Source organism: Diadema antillarum, unplaced genomic scaffold (assembly GCF_040938485.1).
Source record: "Diadema antillarum isolate AM-2024a unplaced genomic scaffold, OU_Dant_1.0 seq00000250_RagTag, whole genome shotgun sequence".
NCBI lineage: Eukaryota > Metazoa > Echinodermata > Echinoidea > Diadematoida > Diadematidae > Diadema > Diadema antillarum.
The window spans coordinates 250,838-276,505 of record NW_027271294.1 but is presented as its reverse complement, the minus strand read 5'-3'; the positions used below and the strand labels follow the sequence as shown (position 1 = coordinate 276,505).

At 38.1% G+C, this 25,668-nt stretch overlaps 3 protein-coding genes across 3 annotated transcripts; 1 reads left to right on the top strand and 2 right to left on the bottom strand.

The window, feature by feature from the left end:
• Positions 1–437: 437 nt before the first annotated feature.
• Positions 438–6,075, bottom strand: LOC139729684 (glutathione S-transferase theta-1-like). Its single transcript, XM_071640614.1, has 5 exons — positions 5,830–6,075; positions 3,772–3,859; positions 3,056–3,212; positions 1,645–1,812; positions 438–789 (listed from the first exon to the last, which is right to left on the bottom strand). Exons 1-5 carry the CDS (start codon positions 5,939–5,941, stop codon positions 628–630), a joined length of 687 nt encoding a protein of 228 aa, XP_071496715.1. The 5' UTR covers positions 5,942–6,075; the 3' UTR covers positions 438–627.
• Positions 6,076–10,778: 4,703 nt separating this feature from the next.
• Positions 10,779–11,291, top strand: LOC139729697 (peptidyl-prolyl cis-trans isomerase B-like). Its single transcript, XM_071640627.1, has one exon. The coding sequence runs from the start codon at positions 10,779–10,781 to the stop codon at positions 11,289–11,291; it is 513 nt and encodes a 170-aa protein (XP_071496728.1).
• A 4,096-nt stretch (positions 11,292–15,387) lies between these two features.
• On the bottom strand, positions 15,388–25,214 carry LOC139729696 (equilibrative nucleobase transporter 1-like). Its single transcript, XM_071640626.1, has 6 exons — positions 24,802–25,214; positions 24,016–24,139; positions 23,045–23,195; positions 22,291–22,542; positions 16,255–16,377; positions 15,388–15,581 (listed from the first exon to the last, which is right to left on the bottom strand). The coding sequence occupies exons 1-6, from the start codon at positions 25,212–25,214 to the stop codon at positions 15,388–15,390; spliced, it is 1,257 nt and encodes a 418-aa protein (XP_071496727.1).
• Positions 25,215–25,668: the final 454 nt, after the last annotated feature.

Sequence of the window (25,668 nt, the reverse complement as noted above, 5' to 3'; positions counted from 1 at the left end):
AGTGGCATTTTGTAGGCAATGTACAATATAGGTCAAAAATCAAGGTCAAAGGTCAAAGAAGTCAAAGGTCAAAATTCTGTGTAGAAGTTTTGAAGCCCTTACCTAGTGCCATCATATAAAGCAAACGGAATCAAAATCGGGTTAGAAATGGCGAAGGAGTAGCATTTTGAAGCAAAATGTACAATATAGGTCAAAGGTCAAGGTCAAAGGTCACAACTGAAATTCTGTATAGAAGTTTCAAAGCTCCCATGTAGTGCTATCATATAAAGCAAACAGAATCAAAATCGGGTCAGAAATGGCGAAGGAGTAGCATTTTGAACATTTTGATCACACACAGACGCACAGACGGACGGACAGACGGACACACACACGTACGGAGCCCGTTTCATAGTCCCCTGCTCGAACTCGTTCGGCGGGGACAAAAACATACCAAAACTCTCCATAAAACGTTAACATGTGCAACATGTTTATAATCAGGGAGGTGAGACCTGTTATAATCAATATGCACCATCTGTACAGAATCTAAAACATGAACAGTTTGTTCTTGAGCTATTTGTTGATATGTCCATCGAAGGAGCACATCAGGTTTGTTTTGGTCAATGGCAGTGGGCAGTATCTTTCACAAGATCACTTCTTGTTCTGCTCGACAAAGTTGTCTCTCCTCTTGTAGATTGTTTCGAAGACCTCGTCAAACTCTGGATTCAGTCTTTCCCGGACTCTAGCGATGTAGGCCTTCACGGTGTCATTGTCCTCAATGACGGGGGCTCTAGACATGGTGTTCTGAACCAACTGTGTCACAGAGATGTGAGAAAGATGACAGAGATGTGATATAAAGGACACTGATTAAGCTGCCTATGGGCTTGTTCATATTGTCAAACCTGCCTTAGCAGCCACCTGTTTATAGTGGTCACCTGCCATATCAGCCACTGAAAAAATTTCCCCTGAGAGAAAAGCCACGTAAAAGACCTTGTCTAGCAACCACCCGACTACAAAAGTCACTGTATATCTCCCTTGGGTGGCCACCATATACAGATTTGACTGATACTTATATCATAAAGAATTCCATTTGCAAACAAAATATGAACAATTATCAACAAAGAATCATCATTCAATATGACTAAGAACTCTTGTTTGTGAACATACCATTTTCGTGGCATTTTGCTAATGATCTCTACTCGAGTAGGCTGATCAAATCCCTATATCATGTAAGTCTAAAACTTCTGTTTGATAGTTGTAGAGTACGATGACAAAGCTAAAATTGAACAATCTATTTCATTCTGTAATAGAACATTTAACCAACTGCTTCATTATCCTCACAAAGCAAACAATGAATGGAATGCTCCACTCTATGAATCAACATGCTGCTACCATTTATAACATCTTCCTCATTAATTTAACTGCCATGACTAAAATCTAAATATAAGATTTTATTATTTTAAAACAACCTACCAATCTTATCTGCAAAAGGAAAGGGTGTTTGTTATTTGATCTCTTCTTCACTAAGCATCATCACAGAGCCAGAAATAATGACGGATTGTACATACAAGGTGCATAACAACTACCTATCCCGGCAAACCCATACTAGCAATAGAATCCAGGCATGCAGAGTTGATTGGTTTGTTGTGCCATCTTGGATTACCTTACCTCACTAACAGAAAGCACGTCGGCAAAGCTCAGTTCATCTCCCAGGAGATACGATCTATCCTTCAACCACACGTCAGTGAAGACAGCCATCTTTTTCCTAGCCGTCTCTAGGTGCTTAGTCACTGCCTCCTCAGAGATTGGTTTCCCTGTGAGGATTGGGAGCCACACCTATCGGTGGAATACAATGGTAATGCCAAGGCAAGAGCATGGTTGAGAGGACATAGGTTACAAGTATAGGCCTACCGTCAACCTTGCCTATTAAAGTCGAATCTATTTGGCCTGAAGAAATAGCTTCGATTTGGAGAAAATTTGACTTATGAGGGATTAACATCAATAGAATTTAAAGAGTAAAGGACAAAGACCTTCGGACTTGGGCGATTATATGACCTATGCGAGGTCATTGTAGTCCAATAAGATATCATGTAAGGTTATTGAAATAACCATTGTAATGCTGAACTTTCACATGGAGGTGCTTTCATGTTGAAAATCTTGTACTGACTAATTTGGAATTATATATCTTCATCATTAAAAAATTACACAGGGTTTTTAAGGAGCTCAGTGATTCACATGATCCACATCACTTTTCTCATCCCAGAAACATGAATCAGATGTCCAGTTAAACTTGGAATCAAATGGCTCTATGCAGAATGATGTCAACCAAGTTCAGGCCAGTATGGAGGGGGCGATCACAGTGCTGACTACCAATATATCTAAAATGACTACAGTTTGCACATTGAGCGGTCATGCAGGATAGCCAATCTTTAACTTTATGGTGACACAGATTACAAAAGATGGCCAATATAGGTGTATCGCCCTGCCTTGTAACAATGCAGCACTGAAGGCCCTTCACAAATCCTCCTAAAAAAAGTATGTATAGAGACCTTACTAAAATGTTGAAAGTCCATATTAACCCTATACACAGAGCCACATTACCACTCCTTCCGGTCTCAAACAGTACAGCTCACCCTTTCCCTAGCCTACTGCAAAAGGTTGTTGTTCCTCCAGTGTCAACTAAAGACATCCCCATATCAAGCTTCATGCTCATAGTGTCTTTCAAAAAAGGGCCAGAGCATTAAAGGACAAGTCCATCTTCATATACATAAGGATTGAGAGAATGCAGCAATATCAAGGAATATCAGGGAATGTGTACTTTTTTTCAAAAATATGAAATTTTGTGGAATTCTCTATTTTCCTTATATCATTCTATGCATGTGACATCATACACTGTAGTAGTCTTCTCATGCATGCATTAGTGACTCTGCACAAACTTCAAAAATCATAACTTTTGAATGGATTGCCCAATTTTCCTCAAACTTTCACTGATGTGTTCTATTGATATTGCTGCATTTTCTCAATCCTTATGTATATGACAGCGGACTATGACTGCCGGCCAATGTCTTCAAACACCTGCCTCTTCCACAGCCACAGCCTCAAGAGGTTCCCGGACACCCTGGTGGTGGAAAGCCATGTACTCATCCACCTTGGCTCGTCTTTCAATGTCCGCTGGGTACCAGTGGTCTGGGAAGTCATTGGGGTACTTCGCCGTCAGGTACCGGAATATTGCAACTCTGTCAATGACGACCATAAAGTATATTATCATCAACTTATATATTCCAACTTCTACACATTGACAGTATCCCTGTCCTTGCTTTAAGATGAGAAATATATGATAGCATAATCCCACAAGAAATACAAACTTTGGGAGAGAATGAGAGAATCTTTCCTGGGAGTTAAAACAAATGACATTCAAAGTCGACAAGATTCTGAAGTTAAAACATTAAATTAGAAAATTTCTCTTTAGGTATGGAGTGTATTACAAGAAACTTCAGAAAAATTGTATGCACTGGTTATGATCGCCATCCATTAATCAGGAATTGGTACAAAGTTGTAAAGTTTAGTGACCAACATAATCCACAGTACATTGATCTGTTTACCATAACAATGCTTGTTACTAAACAGAGATATTGTTCTTGTGTTTAAATTGCAGACTGCATGATGAGGAATACAGGTTGAGGTGTAAAAGGAAAAAAGTCTTTTATAGGGAAAAATAAAACATTTGGTATATGCAGACAGAAATGAAATGGGGAAAACACAATTGAGGTTATCAATCAGAAAACATGTACGCACGTCTCAGACAAGCAGAAGTCTCCATCCTTCATTGCAGGGACTCGCATCATTGGATTGATGGCCTGGAACTCAGGCCTCTTCTGCTCTCCTGTGGGTTTAGTAATAATTCAGTGATAATGTCAGCATTCAACACAGTTAAGTATACTGAGACAGAAGACAAGCAAGAAAGGTCTGGGGTGGTTGGGGCCTCGAGGAGCTCAACAAAGTACAGTACTTTGGGATTTTCATTATTCATATTATATCACAAGTATGTGTGACTTGTGTAATCTGTCCAGGGGGGTGTTTCATAAAGCTGTTCGTAAAGTTACGAACAACTTACAAGCTACTGGTGATCAGTTCTGATGTGCTATACTTATATAGCACACCAATACTTATTTCAATAATTCAGCACAAGAACTGATCACTAGTCGCTCGTAAGTCATTCGTAACTTTACGAACAGCTTTATGAAACAGGGCCCAGGTACAATAAAAAGTACACACAGATCATGTGTCATACACACAATCCAAGCAGGAATGTGGAGCTATAGCTTAAAGCAGAGTCTGGCAAATTGTTTTTTTTTTTATGTGTAGACCATGGTTGTTTGCACAGAATGCACAAAATATGTATCTCCAGCTCTTTACAAAGTGATTTAAGATGGGAGAAGAATTTTTTTTAGGAGTTGTTGCTTTATTTGTCAGATGGGGTAAAATATGAACAAATGTGTGTAAAGCTTTTTAATACATACATTGGGGAAAAAATATATATATATATCAATCATTATTTTCTTATGTAGATAAGTGACCTTGGTCCTACCTGTAGCATACAGTAAAAGTTAGACCTGCAATCAAACATAAGTCATAAAATCAAACATACGATAGGTCCATTATTAACCAATCAGAATTGGGCATTCAGAGATTTACGCTTGATTTTCTGAGTTATGTTTGATCTCGACTTTTATGCAATCCAAGGGTCCTAGTCAGTAACAGTCACCCACCTCTGGTATACCATGCCATCCATACCAGTTTAATGAAGAGACAGCTGAGTGAGTTAATAGGAAGGCAAGAAGTACTGCAGGAGTGTTATCATTGTGTGTTTGGCTATAAAGAAATGACTTTCTGGTGATTACATGCTCTTTGTGCATGCTTTGGGTTGCATATATCATAACTAAAAATATAATACAACAAGCTCTATCCACAAGTGCATTTTTTTTTGTTAAAATCTTTAATAATCACATGAAACACAATTTCGATTATTGTTTGAATGTATTATCTTAACAGAGGAATTTGACATGGCAATTTTTATGGTTGATGACAACAGTCATAATGATAACATCAGTTTTGATATCCGTACATCATTATTCATATAGCTATTCAAATTACTATTCTCACATTTTTGTAAGTTTTGGTACGGAGGAAAAGAAAATTTTAATGGTAAAGGAGATCAATGATATTGCTGAATGTAATATCTTCTTCTTTTTTTAACCCTCATACACCTGTTCCCTATACCTTTTGACTTTAACAGCATCTTTTTTTGTGCTTTTGTTTGGTTTCTGCTTCATGTTCATTACCTCTTGCAAAAAAAAAATTAAAAAAAAATAAAAAAATCTTTGTTTCATCGTCTGTTAGTGTTGTGAGAATACAGAGTCAGTTTATATTCAGTTATTCTATACGTGATTCCACATTGTTTCTTTGAACAGTACGCAATACCCGGACTACAATGGACACACATACACCAAATCATGGCACTCATTCACGACATGTGATCTGGCACAATTCAAGTACAGTGGCAGTGTATATAGCAACCACTGTCGCACTGAACCGGCAAAGGATTACTTCACATCCAAATGATTTTTTTTATTTTTTTTTTCATTCACAACATTTCGCTATACGAAATTCTCTGTACAAATCAGTCTTGCATGCTGACTGATAGATAGAAAACAAGAAGAAGGTTCCTACTCTGAACAAGATAATGACTTAAATGTCCAGTTTCAGCTTGCATTTATACATGCACGAGTCAGTATCAAACTTTAATCAATCATTTCACTTACTCCATAATAACCTGGTTATATGTATACTTACCTTCCAGTGTTTCCACGTTCTCGAGCTCAAAGGGAATTTTCGAATTCTTCAGGAAAACGATGAGAGCTCGACATGGCTGGGAAAGCAAATCGACATAGATCGTCACCACCATTTTGATTTCTTCGATCTTGATGTTCTGGATAGAATAATGTGCAGACGTAGACTCGGTTAACAACGCGCGTTTTACTACCGCACTAGTTGTCACTTCTTTTGGAGGCCCGTTTTCTATCACATACTGTAATCGCTTGACATTATGACCTCACATAGCTGTACCCTGGGAATCTCTCCCGCACTCACCACCCGTCTTTTGAATAAAATTATGTTGATCAAGTTCGCTCGCTCTTTGGATTCTTGACCTTTGCCATTCACATGACGATCGCACAAATCCAGCTCTTATGTCAGGGGCCGCGGAACGTTTTTCAGTTTTTTGTTTTTTGTTTTTTTGTTTTGTTTTGTTTTGTTTTTTTTTTGGGGGGGGGGGGGGGGCTGCGCAGCCGAAAGGGGGTATCAAGGTCAAAATAATTTGGACTTTTTTTCAGGAAAGTGTTAATAGCAAAATCACGGCATTTAGCTCTTATTCCGCGTGTGCATCATCTATGTGTATGTACAAAGTCTAATGAGGTAGAGGGGGAGGGTGTGGGAGGGGGATGCCCCCTCCCACTCGACGGAGCTGTTGCGTTTTTAAAATCGAAATAAAGTGATCTGAAGAAATTTTGTGAGAAATTCGGGTAGTGTGATTTTCCCCCCGATTTTTCCCCTTTCTTTCTTTTTTTTCCCTTTTTTTTCAAGATCCAAAAGTGTGTGTGTGTGTGGGGGGGGGGGGGGGGGCTGCAGCCCCCCAGCCCCCCCCCCCCCCACACCGGTTCTGCGGCCCCTGTATGTGAATTCCTTTTTGTAACTCCATGTGCTATCGACGAACGAGGAGCAATGTTAAGGGGTAGGCCTATAGGTATAAGCAGTGAAGTAGCTGCTTTGATAATAGTTTTAACATTTAAATTTATAGGTCACATAAAATTCAATATGTTTGTTTGCTTTAAAGCACTATTTTCAACTCAATAATCCAACTCATATTCGCTTTATATCTCTCACATCTCAACTCTATGTTTACTTTATCATTAACGTTCTTATGCTAGAAAGAAAACAAAACGAAACGAAATGAAAAAAAAAAAGAATTCCTAAGTAGCATACCACTTATACACGATTATGGAATATAGCTCCAAATCCTTGAATCACTGTTGATATCCCTTTCTCCCTTCTCTGTGTGAAGGTATTCCTTTCTCTGCATTTTCCTCGTATTTGTCTCGTTATATAATTATAGACAATCAAGCTTTATCATGCTGAGCTTGATGCGTTTAATTTGAAGTATACATGAAGGAAAATTAGAGGCTAAAGTTGTTGTTTTTTTTTTCGTTGCTCCTTCAGTTCCGATCAGAAATTTGGATTTTCTTACAAACACCCCATATGTTACTCCGAGGCCGAGGTGAGGGGGTTTCCCCCTCTCACAAAAGGGAGATTTTGCATAATATGTATATGTATATAATTTGATTATCAGACTTGTATGTAAAAAGAACTGAACTGGTGCACACTTTTTGGTGGAATATTTCAAAAGTTGTCAATCAAAAAGTGAGAATATGTGGTATCTGTCACCTAGCTCCTTCCACATTTGCGTCTTCACTGTGTATACTAAGTACTTGTATATACGACAGAAGGGCTGGGTAGGGTGTGTATGTGTGTGGTGTGTGTGTGTGTGTGTGTGTGTGTGTGTGTAGGGGTGGGGGAAACTCCCTCCCATTGAGGGACAATTTGAATCTTGGAATCTGTCACGTCTTGTTCCGCGTGTGCGTCTTACATTGTCTACGGAGATGCAGAGCGATCATCGGCAATGACATGATAAACGGCTATGAATCAATGGAGTGGTGGCAGATGCATGTATGTAGCTCCAATTAAGAAACCTAAGAAATAAAAATTATACATTCTTTATTGTTGCGTGCATTTCTTACTTACTTATAACATTACTTGAAAATATTTTATCTAGAGTCCAAAGGAAAAAGGGGGAGGGAGCGGAGCGTGTACGTCACTTTTTATACAATCTCACATTGAAGGACATCGATTCTTGCAAAACATCATGTGATTCAGTACGTGAAAAGTAGAGGTCCAAGACGGTAAAAGTGGTTCACCTTACAATGTATCATGTATATGTAATGTGATAATCTTCCATCTCATACATCGGTTTATGTAAGAATGTATATAATATGCATGTTTCTGAAACAATCACCGATTGCACAAAAAATGGACACTATCGGACATTTTATTACAAAACAGGAACGCATCCCTTATAACGAGTAAACTGCTATCAGAGACACAGAGTGTAGGTAATATTGTTTTTATGAAGCCACATTCACACGGTTCACATCACCGAATAATCTCTCTCCATAGTGCTCGCAGCTATTATATATAGTTCTGAGTTACGTTTTCTGTCTATTCATATTAGTACATGTATGATTATCGCAATGGTCTTTTCATGTACTTATGTTTAGAGTAATTTAGCTCCTGGTAGATGGATAAGTATATATAAACACCGAATCAAATACAATGTACATATTCACAGATCTGAAGAGGAGAGCCACATTTTGGTGATGAATACACTTGAGCAATCCTATATACCGGTGAATTTCATTCGCATGTTACAGTCGTTATGTGCGTGCGTGTGAATGTCGGTTTAATCGAAGTCAACAAGTCAATGTTGATTGATTATATTACCAGTGTACAGAAGTCAACAGTCTGTGAATTCATGCGCTGTACTTTGCGATGAGCTGAAGTCAGGGGCACCTAATAAAATCATGCACAGTGGAGTGATAAACTGAATTATTTCGGCTGAACTGCCCGCTATGAAAGGAGTAGTGAAAATATGGGGAAAAAATGATCCTCTCGCGTCTGCCTATTCAGAAATATTGATTAAGAGAGTCATGAAACTCGATTGAAAACTTTTAATCTTATTCACATGTAGTCAGTGTATGTCTAAATAGGAAAGAATTTTGCCAGATTTCTAGTGTTGGCAGTAGAAGCAACAGAAGAAGGAACAAGAAGAAGAAGAAGAAGAAGAAACAACAAGAAGAAAATGAAGAAGTATAGTAGCCTAGTAGTTTAGAAGAAGAAGAAGAAGAAGGAGAAGAAGAAGAAGAAGAAGGAGAAGAAGAAGAAAAAAAGGAGAAGAAGAAGAAGAAGAAGAAGAAGAAGGAGAAGGAGGAGAATAAGTAGACGAAATGAGGTATAAACACTATGGTAAGTAACTGAATACAATCGAACTGGTATGGACTTCTCATTAAAGATTCAGTCTCATGACTAAAAGTTGTAGTCTATTCAATTGCCATTTATTCTCCTTCTGTATGGATTTTTTTTTTTTGTGCGCATGATAACGAGAATATATCTTTTTTCTATGTTACCAAAAGTAATATTTCTCATATTTTGTATTCCACTGTTCATGATATAGAATATACAGCAGTGCATATCATTGTATGTATGTATATATAATGATAATTGTTGGTATCAGTACAGAAAAGATGACGAAGTAGGGTAATAATGCATTTCAGTCCAACAGTGCTATTTATTCAGGCCAAATTTTTGTCGACCCTGAGGAAGACGTATGTATTCGTCGAAAATTTGGTCTTAATAAATAACACTGTTGGACTGAAATGCATTACCACCCTACTTCGTCATCTTTTATATATATATATATATATAATTATTATCATTATTATTATCATTATTATCATCATCATCCTGAATAATATTTTTGTAATACAAAAGTAATTAGAAGGTAATTTTCAGTGGGCAATGCTCTGAATCGAATGAAACTATGAATGATGAATGCCACAATTTGTTGGTAAATTGTTGCTACACTCTTGCTGAGCCATGGAACACTGTTTATAACGAATTATTTTCTTCCTTCACTGGAATGTTAAAAGAACCCAAGATGTTATTGCGTATTCATCCATGTATAGAGAGCAGAGCAAAGCAGTCAGTAGATTCCAAAATTGCCTTCCCGACCCCACAAGTTGGTGGTGTTTCAACATCCTTAGATCCATCACAGTGCGGGCGCAATGATATCTCACCTGGGCGCCTCGCCTTCCTCTAGTCTATACAGCTCTGCATTAGCGTTCATAAATATATTGTTAAGGTCAGTAACTTGTCCTGTGTACTGGTTACACTTCATAGTCAGGGTCAATGTCCTAATTCTTATCAGTATTCTCCCACACATATATCTTGTACAGATTGAATATCCTTTGTCCTAAAGTCATAAAGTGGAGGGCTTACTTAGCCCCTATGTGTTAATTGAACCAAGACACACACGTACAAGCTCAATGTTGGTGCCTAGAATGAAGCAGTAATTGTAGCCCTTTTCTCATCTACTATACTGACCATGCAAGAACCTATCCCTTGTCCTCCCATAGTAGCTAGACGTTTGATGTCACCCCTTTGTAATAGTCTCAACTTTATGTCTCTTTGTCCTATTGTTGTAGCCATGCCTCCCTCCAATTACCACCCTATTGCCCGATTGTACCTGTATTAGTTTCTTATTTAATCTCTTCTATGACTATGGAAGTAGCCAACTGGTTAATTGTTTGTATACTTGGCTGGGAATGATGCCAAGCTAAAACTCCTGTTTGGGAGTGAGTCTGAATTTGGTCCTCCTGAAGTCAAGACGCCAATAAATGTTCTCTCTGTAAATGCAATGATTATGTTGGTGTGATTGATTCATTGACTCTTGTTCGAAACGCAACACTGGTGGCAGCGGTGGGATTTAGACTTATTCATGCCATCGAAACGCTAACACTTTCATCGTTGAAATGCCACAAAATTAAAGACGTTGGATATGCACTGCCAACAACCTGCAAACAAGATGGACCACAAGGCAAGGGCTGGCGACTTCTGTGTGCTGTAAAGTCTGCATGACAACCGTCACCACAAGGACAATGAAGGTCCTTACTCTTCTGTTGTTGGCATCAGTAGCTCTGGTCTACTTTGTTACATCATCAGATGTCAAAAGGGGGATCGAATCATCGGTAGACACAGTGATCACTGAAAATGGTTTCTTTTACCCCGTGACCAGCGACAAGGAAGTGAGGAGAAATGTTTCTGATTTGCTTCTGAAATCGATGCCAAAGCCAACAAAGAACTTTGCTGCACTTGCAATTCATTTGAAAGTATGCGGATACCAAGGTAGCAAGTTCCATCTCGTCATGATCCAGGGCGGGGACTTTCCTCGTGGAGATGACACTGGAGGCAAGATGACACGGAGGACGACAGGACTGATGTTGACAACTTTAAAGCCAAACTACCATGGACCTGGCTGGATGAGCATGACAAACGCTGGCAGGAACGTGAGCGGATTGCTGTTCTCCATGAGTAAGAGCACGACCGTTGAGACGTCTTGGCTGGACGGGAAGCACATCGTTAGGTAGATAAACCCGGCACATACAATATCACAGTGACAACGAAGAGACTTTGACCACACCACAACATGAGTGCAGTGATCGACAAATTAGTGTTTCTCCTTCTTCCCGGTACGTTTTTCATAACTACACATGGTCTTTGGTTTTTTAATTTGTAATAAATTTCATTGTTAGAAGACATTCGTGAAATTCAGTTAGTTCCACAACTAAATCTTGCAAGTAATGTGTTTTGTTTCGATATTCTATAGAGAATGCACACACAATGAGAAATGTGTGATGAAATTTTATCATTGGCACGAAAATGAAGACGACAGATGAAATTGAAACCCTGGGGTTGTCAAATAGATAATGAGTAAAGGTGGCTAGATTTAGAGAATTATAGAGATAATTCAGTAATGTGCATTGTTGTTCGTATATGGGTGTTTTTACTGGTGAATTGCCCTGCAACTATACAAAGTTGCCTTAGCTGAAATTTCAGGCAGCAATGATCCAACTTGTAATAGCACACGTATGTGAATAAAGCTACAGTTTATTGAAAACATAACAAGAGGATTTCTCCGAAGGGTCGCTGGTAGTTAAAAATATTTATAGATACAGTTGTACCAATAAACCGTATGGAAAATTATGACAGCATCTGCATCTTTCCTGGCTTGGCATACCAGTGTAGGTGAACTTTTATACATGTGATAGAATTTAGTTGGATATGTCAAGTGAATGCAATTATAGTACCACTTTAGTTGAGTTGACTAGTTGTGTACAAATGATACATGCCAGTGTTGTAGAGGTTAAGCTCCAAGGTTTGTAGAGTGTACAAGCTTGTGTTGAGGCTAAGGAACAATCTGCCCTGCATCTATACAAAGATGCCTTAGCCGGATATATCCGGGCCGCAGAGAAATTCCTGTAGAGTTTTGCATGTAGTTGTTTCATAGAATGTTGAAGTAGACTTAAGGGTATCAAGATTTGCGTCACCACTTGTCACCCAATTTAGGTTTTACACTGTGATTAATTGTTCAGTTGATGCTGGTATTTAATTTGCATAGGATCCAAGTTTCACATTAGGGTTTGTTGTCTCTGTTTATTCCATCCCTCACTCTAGTTTTCTATCTGATTTCATTACACTGAGAGACCAGAATGTTTACACCTATGCATTATGAACAGGAATTGGTGTACTACCCATGCTCTTATGTTGCAAAAGTTTCTAAAATGAATTAATATCCTACAGTACTGATCTGTTCTTAACTCCTGTTCGTGGTTAACCTTTAATTTTCTTGTCAATGGCGACCACATTGTATGTACACTGTACATGTCGTTTTACTCATGATCTCGATGTGTTTACAAAGTAGCATCTCTTCCGTTTAATAGTTTACCTCGAATGAGGATATACTGTCTGTTCTTCTCTTTCTTCTCTTACAATTGTCTTATTTCTTCGTTATCTTTTCTTCTGCAATGTTTCATTCATTTTACAAAACTTAGATTGTCGAAGCTTCAATAACCAATGTCTTTATTCTGATTTTCAACGTGCATGTTATAGTGTAACTGTATAATGTAAGATTAAAGGTAAGCGCTATTTGTTGATAGATGGACGTAGAGTGAAATGTAAACAATGTAAATTTGGGCTGTTATTTCTGTTACATGCTGTTTGTTCATGTCATTACTTTTTGTACATACATGTACATGATTATACATCGCTGTCAGTTGTAATATATTTTTGAGTTGTTTTGTGATGGGTTCACTATTTGGGAGTTATAAAATATTTGGACTATTTATTAATTATAGTTTGGATAAATGTGACAACCTCTCTAACACCTTGTACGAAATCTTCACTATCATTCTGTTACACCTCCTGATTCTGTTTCTCTCTTCTCTTTCTGTCAAGTGTCTTCTCTCTCTCTGTCTTTCCATGTCATGTATCCGTACTGCTAAATTCATCCTGTGGTAGGTTGTGTATTGAGGACAATACCTCTTTTCAAAGGGGGGAGTAGTGTTAAGGTCAGTAACTTGTCCTGTGTACTGGTTACACTTCATAGTCAGGGTCAATGTCCTAATTCTTATCAGTATTCTCCCACACATACATTGTATATCTTGTACAGATTGAATATCCTTTGTCCTAAAGTCATAAAGTGGAGGGCTTACTTAGCCCCTATGTGTTAATTGAACCAAGACACACACGTACAAGCTCAATGTTGGTGCCTAGAATGAAGCAGTAATTGTAGCCCTTTTCTCATCTACTATACTGACCATGCAAGAACCTATCCCTTGTCCTCCCATAGTAGCTAGACGTTTGATGTCACCCCTTTGTAATAGTCTCAACTTTATGTCTCTTTGTCCTATTGTTGTAGCCATGCCTCCCTCCAATTACCACCCTATTGCCCGATTGTACCTGTATTAGTTTCTTATTTAATCTCTTCTATGACTATGGAAGTAGCCAACTGGTTAATTGTTTGTATACTTGGCTGGGAATGATGCCAAGCTAAAACTCCTGTTTGGGAGTGAGTCTGAATTTGGTCCTCCTGAAGTCAAGACGCCAATAAATGTTCTCTCTGTAAATGCAATGATTATGTTGGTGTGATTGATTCATTGACTCTTGTTCGAAACGCAACAATATCATATCCACGCATATCTCTTGTTCGTTTCTTGGCATGAATATATGTACATAACTTGCTATATAGTGTCTCAGCACGAATTATACAAAGTCTGGTGTACGCGATAGGTCCTTCTGTTTCCAAAAAATATAACAGGGCAGACTCAGTGTTGTGAGGTCAGCTGCAATAAATCCAGTTGTTACCTGTGTGTTTAATAAAGTACGTAGAGAACGTCAGATGATGCCTTTAATATACTGATAGAGACAAACTCCTTTTGCATATTGCTACCAAGTACATCCTAAAGTCATATATGTGTTTACTTTCAAAAATTATCATGTTTTACGATGCCATCATAATTATGCCAACCATTGCTACTTCAGGCTGCAGTATGAGACTATCAAAATTTTTTCATTCCCCTCTTGCAACTTCCAGTGGAATTGATACCAGTACATCACCAACTAATTCAATAAGAAATACAACCAAAGAGGTTATTGATGGTAATGATAATAATAACAAATGATTATTGTAATAATAGGGAAAATAGTTTAAAAGCAAAATAATGACAAGATTTCAATATTCTCTAGAACTCTGCACTCAATCTTTTCAATTTGATCCTTTTAATAGTAAGTAAAAAAAAAACACGTAGCGATCACGTTCCTTGCATTAAATCATTGTTTACAGCATAGTATAATATTCGAAGTAAGCTTTCTTACGAAGAAAGGATCCCCTTGGAGATGTTGTATGAAGGTGAAGAGAGGGTATTGCAGGAGAAGAAACACGCCCCCTAGTGCTCGGATAAGTCCATACACAGTGGCGAAGTTATGACGGAAACTGAAATGTGGATAAGAAAGAAGACATCAAAGGGATTTCACTTCCAGCGGAACTGGCGTATTTATGTCAATATTGGCATCGTCCACCCACACCCTTATCTTTCTGTGACATGTCTTTACTAATATCTACAAAGATGAATCGTTAAGATAAGGAGGTCCACCTGGATAAGCATAATTTGATTATGATTCCCATTTTCAAAAGTGGAGAATAATTATATTTAACAGTTTTGCATTATTTAACGGTGAATTCTTTGTGTAAACATCAATCATTCGGGGTCTTAATGGTTTTGTTTCATTTTGTTCGATGAAAATAAAGTAAAATTACATGTACAATCTCTGACGAGTTCATCGATGGAGCGTTTTCTTGAGCAATGATTTAGCAGAATTAATGCCGTGATGTTACACCGCGATGATCCTGTCAATTGCATTTCCAAAAGACAGCAGGCTGTCGTTCTTTTGGAGTGTAGTGAGTCTCACTTTTGGTAGAGCGTATAATGATAATACATTTTATTTCTCTTGTGCATATTTAATAAACGTCGTCGTCACCACTGATGATAATCAGAAGAAATATGGATTTTTTCCCAATCAAACTGCCACTTCGTAGGCATGATTGACAATAGCTGTGAGATAGACAGGTATATATTTTGGTTTGCAACAAATCAATGGTAGCAACACAAACATACAAAGATTCCCTTACGCGATGGCGGATACAGCAGCGCCAACTCCATAGAGCATGGATCGCATGAAGAGCATGAAAATGGCAGTCACATACTGCATGGGTAGACTGGGCACGAGAAGGCAGATGGAGTAACCAACAGCCAGGAGTGTAATGAGGGCGAGAGGTAGAAAACTAGTTCTCAGTTCAGCAAAAGTGTTCCTACGGCATCCTGCAAAATGTTGGGGCGACAAGATTAACATTCTATGACTGTGAAGTTAATGTTTGTCATGTCGTTTTATCGCAGGAGAGTGATCCTGTTCATGATATCTGACACCAATTCATATACGAGACGGATGATTTGGCTGTAATCCCATGCATGTACGACGCGCAAAGTTCTCCGAAATACGTTCTAAACTGTTCTCTGGATAGAAGACACGAAGATTTGCAAGTAGGCCTATACTTGTCCATGTTTTGAGTAAAAGTTTGATTCATTCAATTCAATACAACAGTTCATTTATTTCCATTCAAAGAATACATGATACAAATTAAGCGGTATAGACGTCATTGTAAGAAGGAGCTTACAGACATTATTCCCCTTAGCTTAAAGAAGAAAAATCCCGAATTTTAATCAGTATTGGAAAAAAAGGGGGTGGTAAAAGGTGTTATTAAAGAAGACTCATACAAAGTCAGCTGCATTAACATTTCCCATGCGTATATGAACTGTAAATAAACGATGTAAGACGCACAGAATAATCATAGATAGAGCATTACTGGCGTGAGGTTACTATCGGGGTGATAATGGAAAACTACGTGAATATCATCTTGTAATGCTTCTTCAAAAAACACTCTTGTAAAATCCATGATGCAAGATGAAATGAGTGTTGAACTGGTGTTGAACTCACCTCTCCTCGAGTCAGGATGAGGAGGTTTGCTCCTCGCTTTCCTATCTATGAGCACGCCCCCAAGGGCGCCAACCACGAGAGAGAAAGACTGAATGATGGAGAAAACATTCGTGTAGCTCCCGACTGCTCCGTGAAAACAAAAAGGTTATGTTGGGAAGCCTATGTATTACAATGATATAATATAATGGAATATAATATAATATAACTTCGCTTATTCATTGATGAATTACGATTCACATTTGGTGTCATCGGCCTCAGTGAAACATGGTTACAGGAGGTGTCTCCTTCTTCATTGTTTCATATTGATAGATTCAAACTGATTATAAATAATAGACCGTGCAAGAAAGGAGGTGGAGTTGGTTTTTATGTAACAGAAAATTTAAACCATCGGTTATTAGAAGAGTTCAGTTTTATGACAGAATTTTTTGAAAGTATTTTCATTGAGATAAAAGTACCAAATTAAGGAAATGTAATTGTTGGAGAAATTTATAGGCCACCAAACTCTAATTTTACTGAATTCGGTGAATTAATCCACGGTATTTTGTCGAATAACTATTTCAAGAATAAATCATGTTTTCTTATGGGTGATTTTAATTTAAATCTTTTAAATTATGATAATCATAATTGCCAAGAGTTTCTTAATCAACTGTTGTCTAAGTCTTTTATTCCTCTCATAAGAAGACCTACAAGAATCACCGACCTCTCTTCTACTTTAATAGATAATATATTTGTTAACAAGTCATTTTCTGATATTTCATCTGGTATTGTTGTTACGGATATCTCTGATCATTTTCCTGTGTATGCACTTATTGGTAGTATCCACCCTTTTGCTGACAGTGTGCAAAAAAAAATCCGGTTTTCGTGTTATGTCAGACTCGAACCTGAATAGTTTTAGAGAAAGGTTGAAACTCGTTGATTGGTCGATTGTATATAATCAAAATGACGTAAATCTATCTTTTGATATTTTTATAGATATTTTGATAACTCAGCTTAATATTGCTATCCCTTGTCGTAAATTCTCTAACTCAAATCATAAAAAAGTACCCCGGCAGCCATGGGTTACAAAATCACTTTTAAAATCAATCAATAAGAAAAATAAACTTTATCATAAATATCGCAAAGTACCCACAGTTACAAACAAGTCCAGATATACTCAGTATCGTAATATCCTCACTTCTGCATTACGGTCAGCCAAACGGATGTATTTTATGAATCAATTCGACAAATGTAAATTTGATGTGAAGGGTACGTGGAGGGTGATAAACCGAGCGTTGAAACGTAATACTGATAATAACGTGCCTAGTTATATTCAAGAGGATGATGTTCGTATTGATGACCCCATAGATATAGCTGAAGTTTTTAATGATTTTTTTGTAAACATTGGGCCAAATTTGGCTGATAGAATTCCTGAAGCACAGCGAGAATTTCACTCTTTCCTGGGTAGTAGGAATATGGAATCTTTATTTTTTGTCCCAATTGTCGAAGATGAAATAATAAAGATTGTTGATAAGTTAAATAATAAAAAAAGTTCGGGATATGATGGAATCACAAACTTCTTGGTAAAAAATGTGATTCATGAAATAATCTCGCCTCTTACTTATATTTTCAATCAATCTTTGTCTACTGGTAAAGTTCCTCAAAAAATGAAAGTAGCCAGAGTTGTTCCCATTTTTAAAAAAGGGCGAAAAGACCTTGTCAATAATTATCGCCCCATTTCTCTTTTAACTTCTTTTTCACAGATACTCGAAAGACTTGTGTATAAACGCACCCTTAATTTTTTTCTTCAGGCAAAAATATTTACTGAATCTCAATTTGGATTTCGGAAAAAACATAGTACAACTCACGCATTACTCAAGTTTATTGATAAGATAGCTCATGCTATAGATGATGTTTCTCACACTGTCGGTGTTTTCCTTGACTTCTCCAAGGCGTTTGATACAATAGACCATGACATTTTACTTTATAAGTTAAATCATTACGGAATTCGGGGAAGGGCGCTAGAATGGTTCACTGATTATTTAACGAATAGAAAACAATTTGTAAGTATTCACGGTCACGATTCCCAACCAAAACTGATTTCTTGTGGTGTTCCACAGGGTTCCTTGTTAGGCCCACTTCTCTTTATTTTATATATTAATGATATCCAGAACTCCTCTAAGATTCTCTCCTTCGTTTGCTTTGCAGATGATACAAATTTGTTCTTCTCTCATCAAAATCCTGATGCGCTTATAAACATAATAAATAAAGAACTTGTTTCTGTCCAATCTTGGATTTTTGCGAACAAATTATCCTTAAACATTGATAAAACTCAGTATATGTTATTCAGTAATTCGCTACCTGTGTTACCTCTCTCTGTCAAGATAAACAACATTGATCTGTCACAGGTCAACAATACAAAATTTTTGGGTCTTCATATCGATAGTGATTTATCTTGGAGAACCCATGTTAATTATGTAAGCAGAATTATTGCTAGAAATACCGGGGTTCTTAACAAACTTAGCTATTATTTTCCAAGTAATATTCTACAGAGCATATATTCAACTTTGATATCTCCCTATCTCAACTATGGGATTCTGGCGTGGGGAAATGCTTCTAAAAACCTTATCGATTCGTTATTTCTTGTACAAAAACAAGCTGTTAGAATTGTTAACCACACTGGATATTTAATATCCCACACGAACGAACTTTTTGTAAGTAATAAAATTTTGAAAATTCCCGAGTTATTTTATTACAACGTCGGCCTGTTTATGTTTCAATTTTCAACTGGCCAATTACCAGACGTATTTTCCCAAATGTTTACAAGAAATTATACAGTTCATGATTATCCAACTCGTCAACGTTACGCATATCACCTTCCACGTACCCGAACAATTTTCGCAAAAAAAAAAACCATTATGTTCGCTGGGCCCAAATATTGGAACGAACTCCCTATGGAACTTGTAAGTTGTACCACCGTACTGTAACCTCATTCAAACGAAAACTGAAGCAATATCTTCTTAGCAGCTACATTGTACGGCATGCATAGTGTATAGTTCTTGTTGCTCTTTACATGTTACCCCTTGTCTATCCCACCTTAGTCCGGCGGGATCCTAACCATGAACACTATTTTTGAACAGTCTGCCTATTGCGCTGTTCATGCACCTATTGTTCCACTCGGTTATCGAAACTCTCGCGCGTGACAGCTGTCGGTTACTATGGTCACACGGAATGCTTGGTTTTAGGACCCATGCTGGAATGTTACTCCTGAGCTTTCGGTATTGTTTACATTCACGACAAATCTCATTATCCCACCTTCTACTTATGTATTTATGACATACAGTTACGCCATTTTCTATACTCTGCAACACACCCCTTGAATCTCTGCAGTTGTTGTTCACTGCTGCAACATGTGACCTTTTAGCTTTCTGTTTTTCTGTATTTTTATTTAGTGACATATATTTAATTGGATTTTTTGTTTTGTTTGTTTTAATCGGTTTCCCCAGATATAGTTGGTCTTAAAAAACATCCGTACTTTAAACTTCCCCTAATCTGATTACTCACGGGACCTGCGGCTGTACAAGCTAATGCTTTTACGCAGGCCCCATCATATTTTTTTCGCATTATAACCACAGTGTAATTCGCATGCATACAGACCTCGTGTTTATACCAAATCAAACTTCTGTACATTCTGATGAAGTCTCATCTGAATTATGTTTTGTATAATTTTCGTATTTATATACTTTATTGTGATATATGTGAGAAATATGAAAATAAATTGAAATGAAATGAAATAATATAATATAATATAATATAATATAATATAATATAATATAATATAATATAATATAGTATAATATATAATATGATATGATATAATGTAATGAAATTATAATATAATCATATACTCTGTCATTTCCATTGGAAGTAATGATTAAACGTTTGTACAGTTTTGGTTGAGACCTAATTTCAGGTTTCTAACATTTTTTGGTGAGATAATGAGAAACCACTTATGAAATATGAAAGAGCATGTAAATCTGTGAGGAATTCAACATTTATTTGATGAAAATTGGTTTTAAAATGGCTGAGATATCCAAAAAAAGGGCGATTCCAATTAAGTGTGGGACCCACACTTTATTACGATCGCTTTGTTTTACTTTGTTTTTGGATGTTTCAGTCATTCCAAAGTCAATTTTCATCAAATAAACTTTGAATTCCTCTTAAAATGGAATGCTCTGTACTATATCATAAGTGTTTTCTTGGTATCTCGAAAAAAGTTAAAAGCCCAATTCTCATCTCCACCAATACTGTACCATCCCTTTAATTTCATTGGAGAATTTCACGTGAAAGTCTTATTGTTTAGGGAAAAAATATTACACATGGTAGTGAAACATGCAATCTTCACCGTCAATCCCTCGTTTGAGGCGAGTCCCCAACTGAGGTTACCCAAAGTGGGGTGCGTATATTTGTCGTTTGGGAGTTGGGAGTCGAAGTACTTGTTCATTGCAAATAAACTTTCTGCTCAGGCGTGACAAACCTGGAGGCCAAGCCAGGGTTTGATGACTCCAGCAGCTGTCGTATTACGTAAGAGCATGATAAGGATATCTGCCTGTGGCAGACCATTCAAAGTGAACTCAATTTTCTCTATCCTTTTTAAAGTTTTCAATTTTATATTCTATTGAGAAATTCTATGGTCATCCATTTTACATTTCAAACGAAAAAAATTGACCCGTAAATAACGAAAATACAGGAATAAGAAGGAGAGCATTGCCAGTTTGCCGGTGCTATTTGGCAGTGAGTTACAACGGGGAGGTGAGACTACTCCCTGGTTACAATCAGCCTGCAGACTGGATCGGTTGAGAAAGCAGCTGTCGTATTACGTAAGAGCATGATAAGGATATCTGCCTGTGGCAGACCATTCAAAGTGAACTCAATTTTCTCTATCCTTTCTAAAGTTTTCAATTTTATATTCTATTGAGAAATTCTATGGTCATCCATTTTACATTTCGAACGAAAAAAATTGACCCATAAATAACGAAAATACAGGAATAAGAAGGAGAGCATTGCCAGTTTGCCGGTGCTGACAATGTGCTATTTGGCAGTGAGTTACAACGGGGAGGTGAGACTACCTCCCTGGTTACAATCAGCCTGCTGACTGGATCATTGAGAAAGCAGCTGTCGTATTACGTAAGAGCATGATAAGGATATCTGCCTGTGGCAGACCATTCAAAGTGAACTCAATTTTCTCTATCCTTTCTAAAGTTTTCAATTTTATATTCTATTGAGAAATTCTATGGTCATCCATTTTACATTTCGAACGAAAAAAATCGACCCATAAATAACGAAAATACAGGAATAAGAAGGAGAGCATTGCCAGTTTGCCGGTGCTGACAATGTGCTATTTGGCAGTGAGTTACAACGGGGAGGTGAGACTACCTCCCTGGTTACAATCAGCCTGCTGACTGGATCATTGAGAAAGAGAGAGAGAGGGAGAGAGAGAGAGAGAGAGAGAGGGAGAGCGAGGGAGAGAGAGGGAGGGAGAGGGGGGAGAGATAGAAGGGGAGAGCAAAATGGAATGACAATAGTTCCGGTCACTACAGTACAGGCATGCTCTGTCTGCATACGCTGAATGTCTACACTCACACACACACGCACCATGGAGCTACATGGCCCATGCCAAAACCAAAACAATCTCCTCCTCTCGCGGTGCCCCCCCCCCCCCTCCTGTGGCGCTGTGGCGATGACTGATGCTTAGATTAGGCCAGGGTCAAGAAACAGGTGTTTTATATCTTTGACTTTAAGTCATTGATTGCCAAGATATGCACTGGCATTATTTACTGGGGTGTAGCCTCTTCAAACGAGAGATTTGCGTCATGTGACCAATATTTGCGCTTCCAGAATATTCATGAAGTATTTCATTTTGTTCATTCTGTGACAAGGTTCACATATCGTAGTGTGACTTCTTAACACATGACGTCAAGCCCGACCCCTATTGGAGTCGATGACTCACTTTGCTACAACTGTACAACGTCATTGATTAAACTAGGAGATTTTCCGCACCTTTTTCGTTGTTATATTCAGCGAGACGCGATAGAATATGATTGAGTGCTCCGAAGGCGAAAGTCATGTCGAGCTGGAGGATGGTCATCCACACCAGGATCAGCCAGAACGTGGTCGATTTCACGCAGTTGACAACCGATTCGTTGTCTTCGTAAGCGGCTTGGGCAAATTCGCTCTCTCCATCAACAACATCCGAATCGCATGACAGCATATCCATTGCAATTTGTGCAGCAGGATGCCCGTTTGCGGCCTCTAGGAAAATCATTAAACATTGTTAAAAGAATAAACATCTCACTTTATAATCCACATCTGTTACAATAATGATTAATTTTCCATTTACAAACTACCTCATTTAGAGCTGAAATGCATGATTTGATAACATTTTGAGATGTACTTAATCACACTTTATATGTCTATGCCCTTGAATAAAAATTGATCCTGTCTTAAGTGTATTTGCTGTGGTTCCCGCTTGCGGGGGGGGGGGGGGTGGTATTACTGCATTAACGATTCGGATTGTGTTACTTCCACATTGTTTCTATTCACCTATGCAACTATTGCTTCTTTATCGCCTCATTTTACTGATTCTGGCCGATTCTCTACCAAAGCAAATACAACCAAAGAAGATGTGCATCAGTGTCTTCTCCTGGCAAAAATGAGCTACAACCAGGTTTAAGCTCCTCCAATAACGTATTGAAGCCCAATTATTGACTGACCAACTACTATACAGCCTGTTATGATAGAATGTGGTACATACTGTCCGATGCTTCGACATATTTCTCGTCCGGTAACGGGGGCCACTTGATACCGTCTTTTGGCAGGAGGCAAGTAGTGATGGTAAACACTGGGGTAGATGCGGCCATGATGAAAAAGGACGTTTGCATAGAAATTCCAGACTCGTAAGCTATCTGCAACACAACAGAAGCAACAAAATACATTTGTATATCATATTGACGTTATCAACTTTTGATACACGTCCTCTATTCGAGCAGGCCTGAGTTCAACCAGAAACACATATTTTACAGTCCTTTTTCTTTGTTGCCGACGTAAATTCTCAACCGACATAAATTCATAAAACGTTTTCTCACCTTGATGATAAAGAAAACGATCAGAGAGGTACTGTAGGATCCATTCATCAGATTTATCACTGTAAAACGATGACCTTTGAAGAGATTTCCTATCTGCAAACAGAGTAGAAATGCAAATCATGCGAAATCATTCGATCATTATTCTGTTCTAGCCCCTCATACATTGCACATTATCATAAAAAATGATGCTGTTTATGATTTGCTACTGTTACTCATAGTTAAAGGTCCTGTTTACCTTTGGGAGCAGTGATTTAAAAAATGTTCAAGATAAGACTCCACTAACAAGTATACTTTCGAAAGTAAGCGCTGATATTTAATGCGCGCACACACACACACACACACACACACACACACACACAATTCTACGAACTCTTCATCACTAAAAAGTGGTGTCTTTCCCGAAATCAACTACGACCAGGTTTAGTTTCTGTCCTATTGCGACTGTGAGAAAGATTTAATATTCTTTTACGAAACGAGTAGAAATAAATTGCAAAGAGCTGTCTTTTGTTTGATAGAGTTTATTAAATGTGCTGTGCGTGACAAAACTTGACATGTTTTTGTCAACCACATGACTTTTGTACGGAGTATCACATTTTTGTCGAAGTGTTACATGATTCTAATGTGCATGCTTTTTATTCACCTGCAAAGTTGAAAACAGAGCTATTGTTCCACCGACGGTAAATGCTATACTTCCAAGAAAAAGAAAATACGCCCTCCCGGGTGAGCTGAAGCCCATGAAGAGGTAACCTGTCAGTAATATAAAACTGAAAAAATGTGCATGGATAACAATGGATAAATATTATTCTTTGACTATTATGGGTATGTTATACAGAGGCACTGTAATACCTTCACATACTGACAGGCATTGCAGCAACATTAATATAGCTCAACTATCAACGACACCAGACTGGTCTATATACAACAACACCGTATGAATTGAAATAAAACTGACTATCATTGAAATAAAGAGGCTGGCCACGAGTATAACAATAGGTAAATTATGATTTTTGTTGGTATGAATTCCTGATAGCCCCCGCTTTTGCATGTTGTCCATAGCAGCTACACACAACCTTGACCGGAAAGAGAAATATTGCGCTACTATATACCACGAGTGTTTAAGGAAATAATCAGGCCTACCCCCAAATGGACAGGGTCCATATAGGCTTGGAAAATGATCTATCAGATGGAGAAGCAACACCCAGCCAAGCACGGTGAGATTAATTACAGAGGTCCAGAGAGGTTATCACAGAGATGATAGAAAACGCACCAGAAGTCTTGATAAAATGCTATAATGTTTCTGGTATCTAGTGAAGTTTCGTGTGCTCCACTTGAAAGCGACCTTCCATGCAAACCCATCTCGATGGTACGTAATAAATACTTCCCATCGCACAATACCATAATATGGCCAATGCATATAGCCACTAACCTCATGGCAATTCGTGTCCATCTAGTCCCAAATCGGTCCAACATGGCGCCAGCTGGCAACATAGCGAGCGGCAAGACAGCAGACGACACAGAGAAGACCAATTGAAGCTGGACGTCCTGCGCCGGACAAACCGCCGCGGCTGAATCAGTGGTGGTATTTGAGCTGCCCCATTCGCTGAATATTGGTGAAAAGTTTCCTATGGCGTCACTTTTCACGACGTCGCCATCATTATAGTCGACGTCTAAATCTGTCGATGACGAGTTCTTGATGCAAAGATGGCTGTAGTAGTGACTCTCCTTCAAGACGAAAACGAGGGAGGGCCAGCCGAATATGAGTCCCCCATTCAGGAGATTCTCCACCACGCCAAGAACGAGAAGTAGGTACGCTCGTAGCGAAGGACTGCATGGAGACATCTTGACAGTCGCTGTGGTGTCGTGAAAGAACTTTGTGATCAACAGTGTACACATTGTATTGACTACCTTAGATGTTGCCAAATGGTCACTTTGACCACCTCATGGACATGGTCATGGAATTTGCGTGAGAAACACAGCTACATTCATGGTCAAGGTTGTCTTTCATGAGTAAAGTGACCACAGGATGTCGCTTGGTACAGACAGATATGAATAATTACAGTCAAAAGGCATGCAATGTGACTCTTTTTTCAAGTTGACTTCAATGTAATCAAACAAGTTTAGCTTGATTTCATCTCAGCGGTATCATTCATAACTGCATTGCAGGCCGTATGCCTAATTATGACGTGATGATAATCATCATCTTAAAAAACAAACAAACAAACAAACAAAAACAAAACACTCATTGCATACACATCTTCATTACTTGGGCCCTAACATTTGATTTTTTAACGAA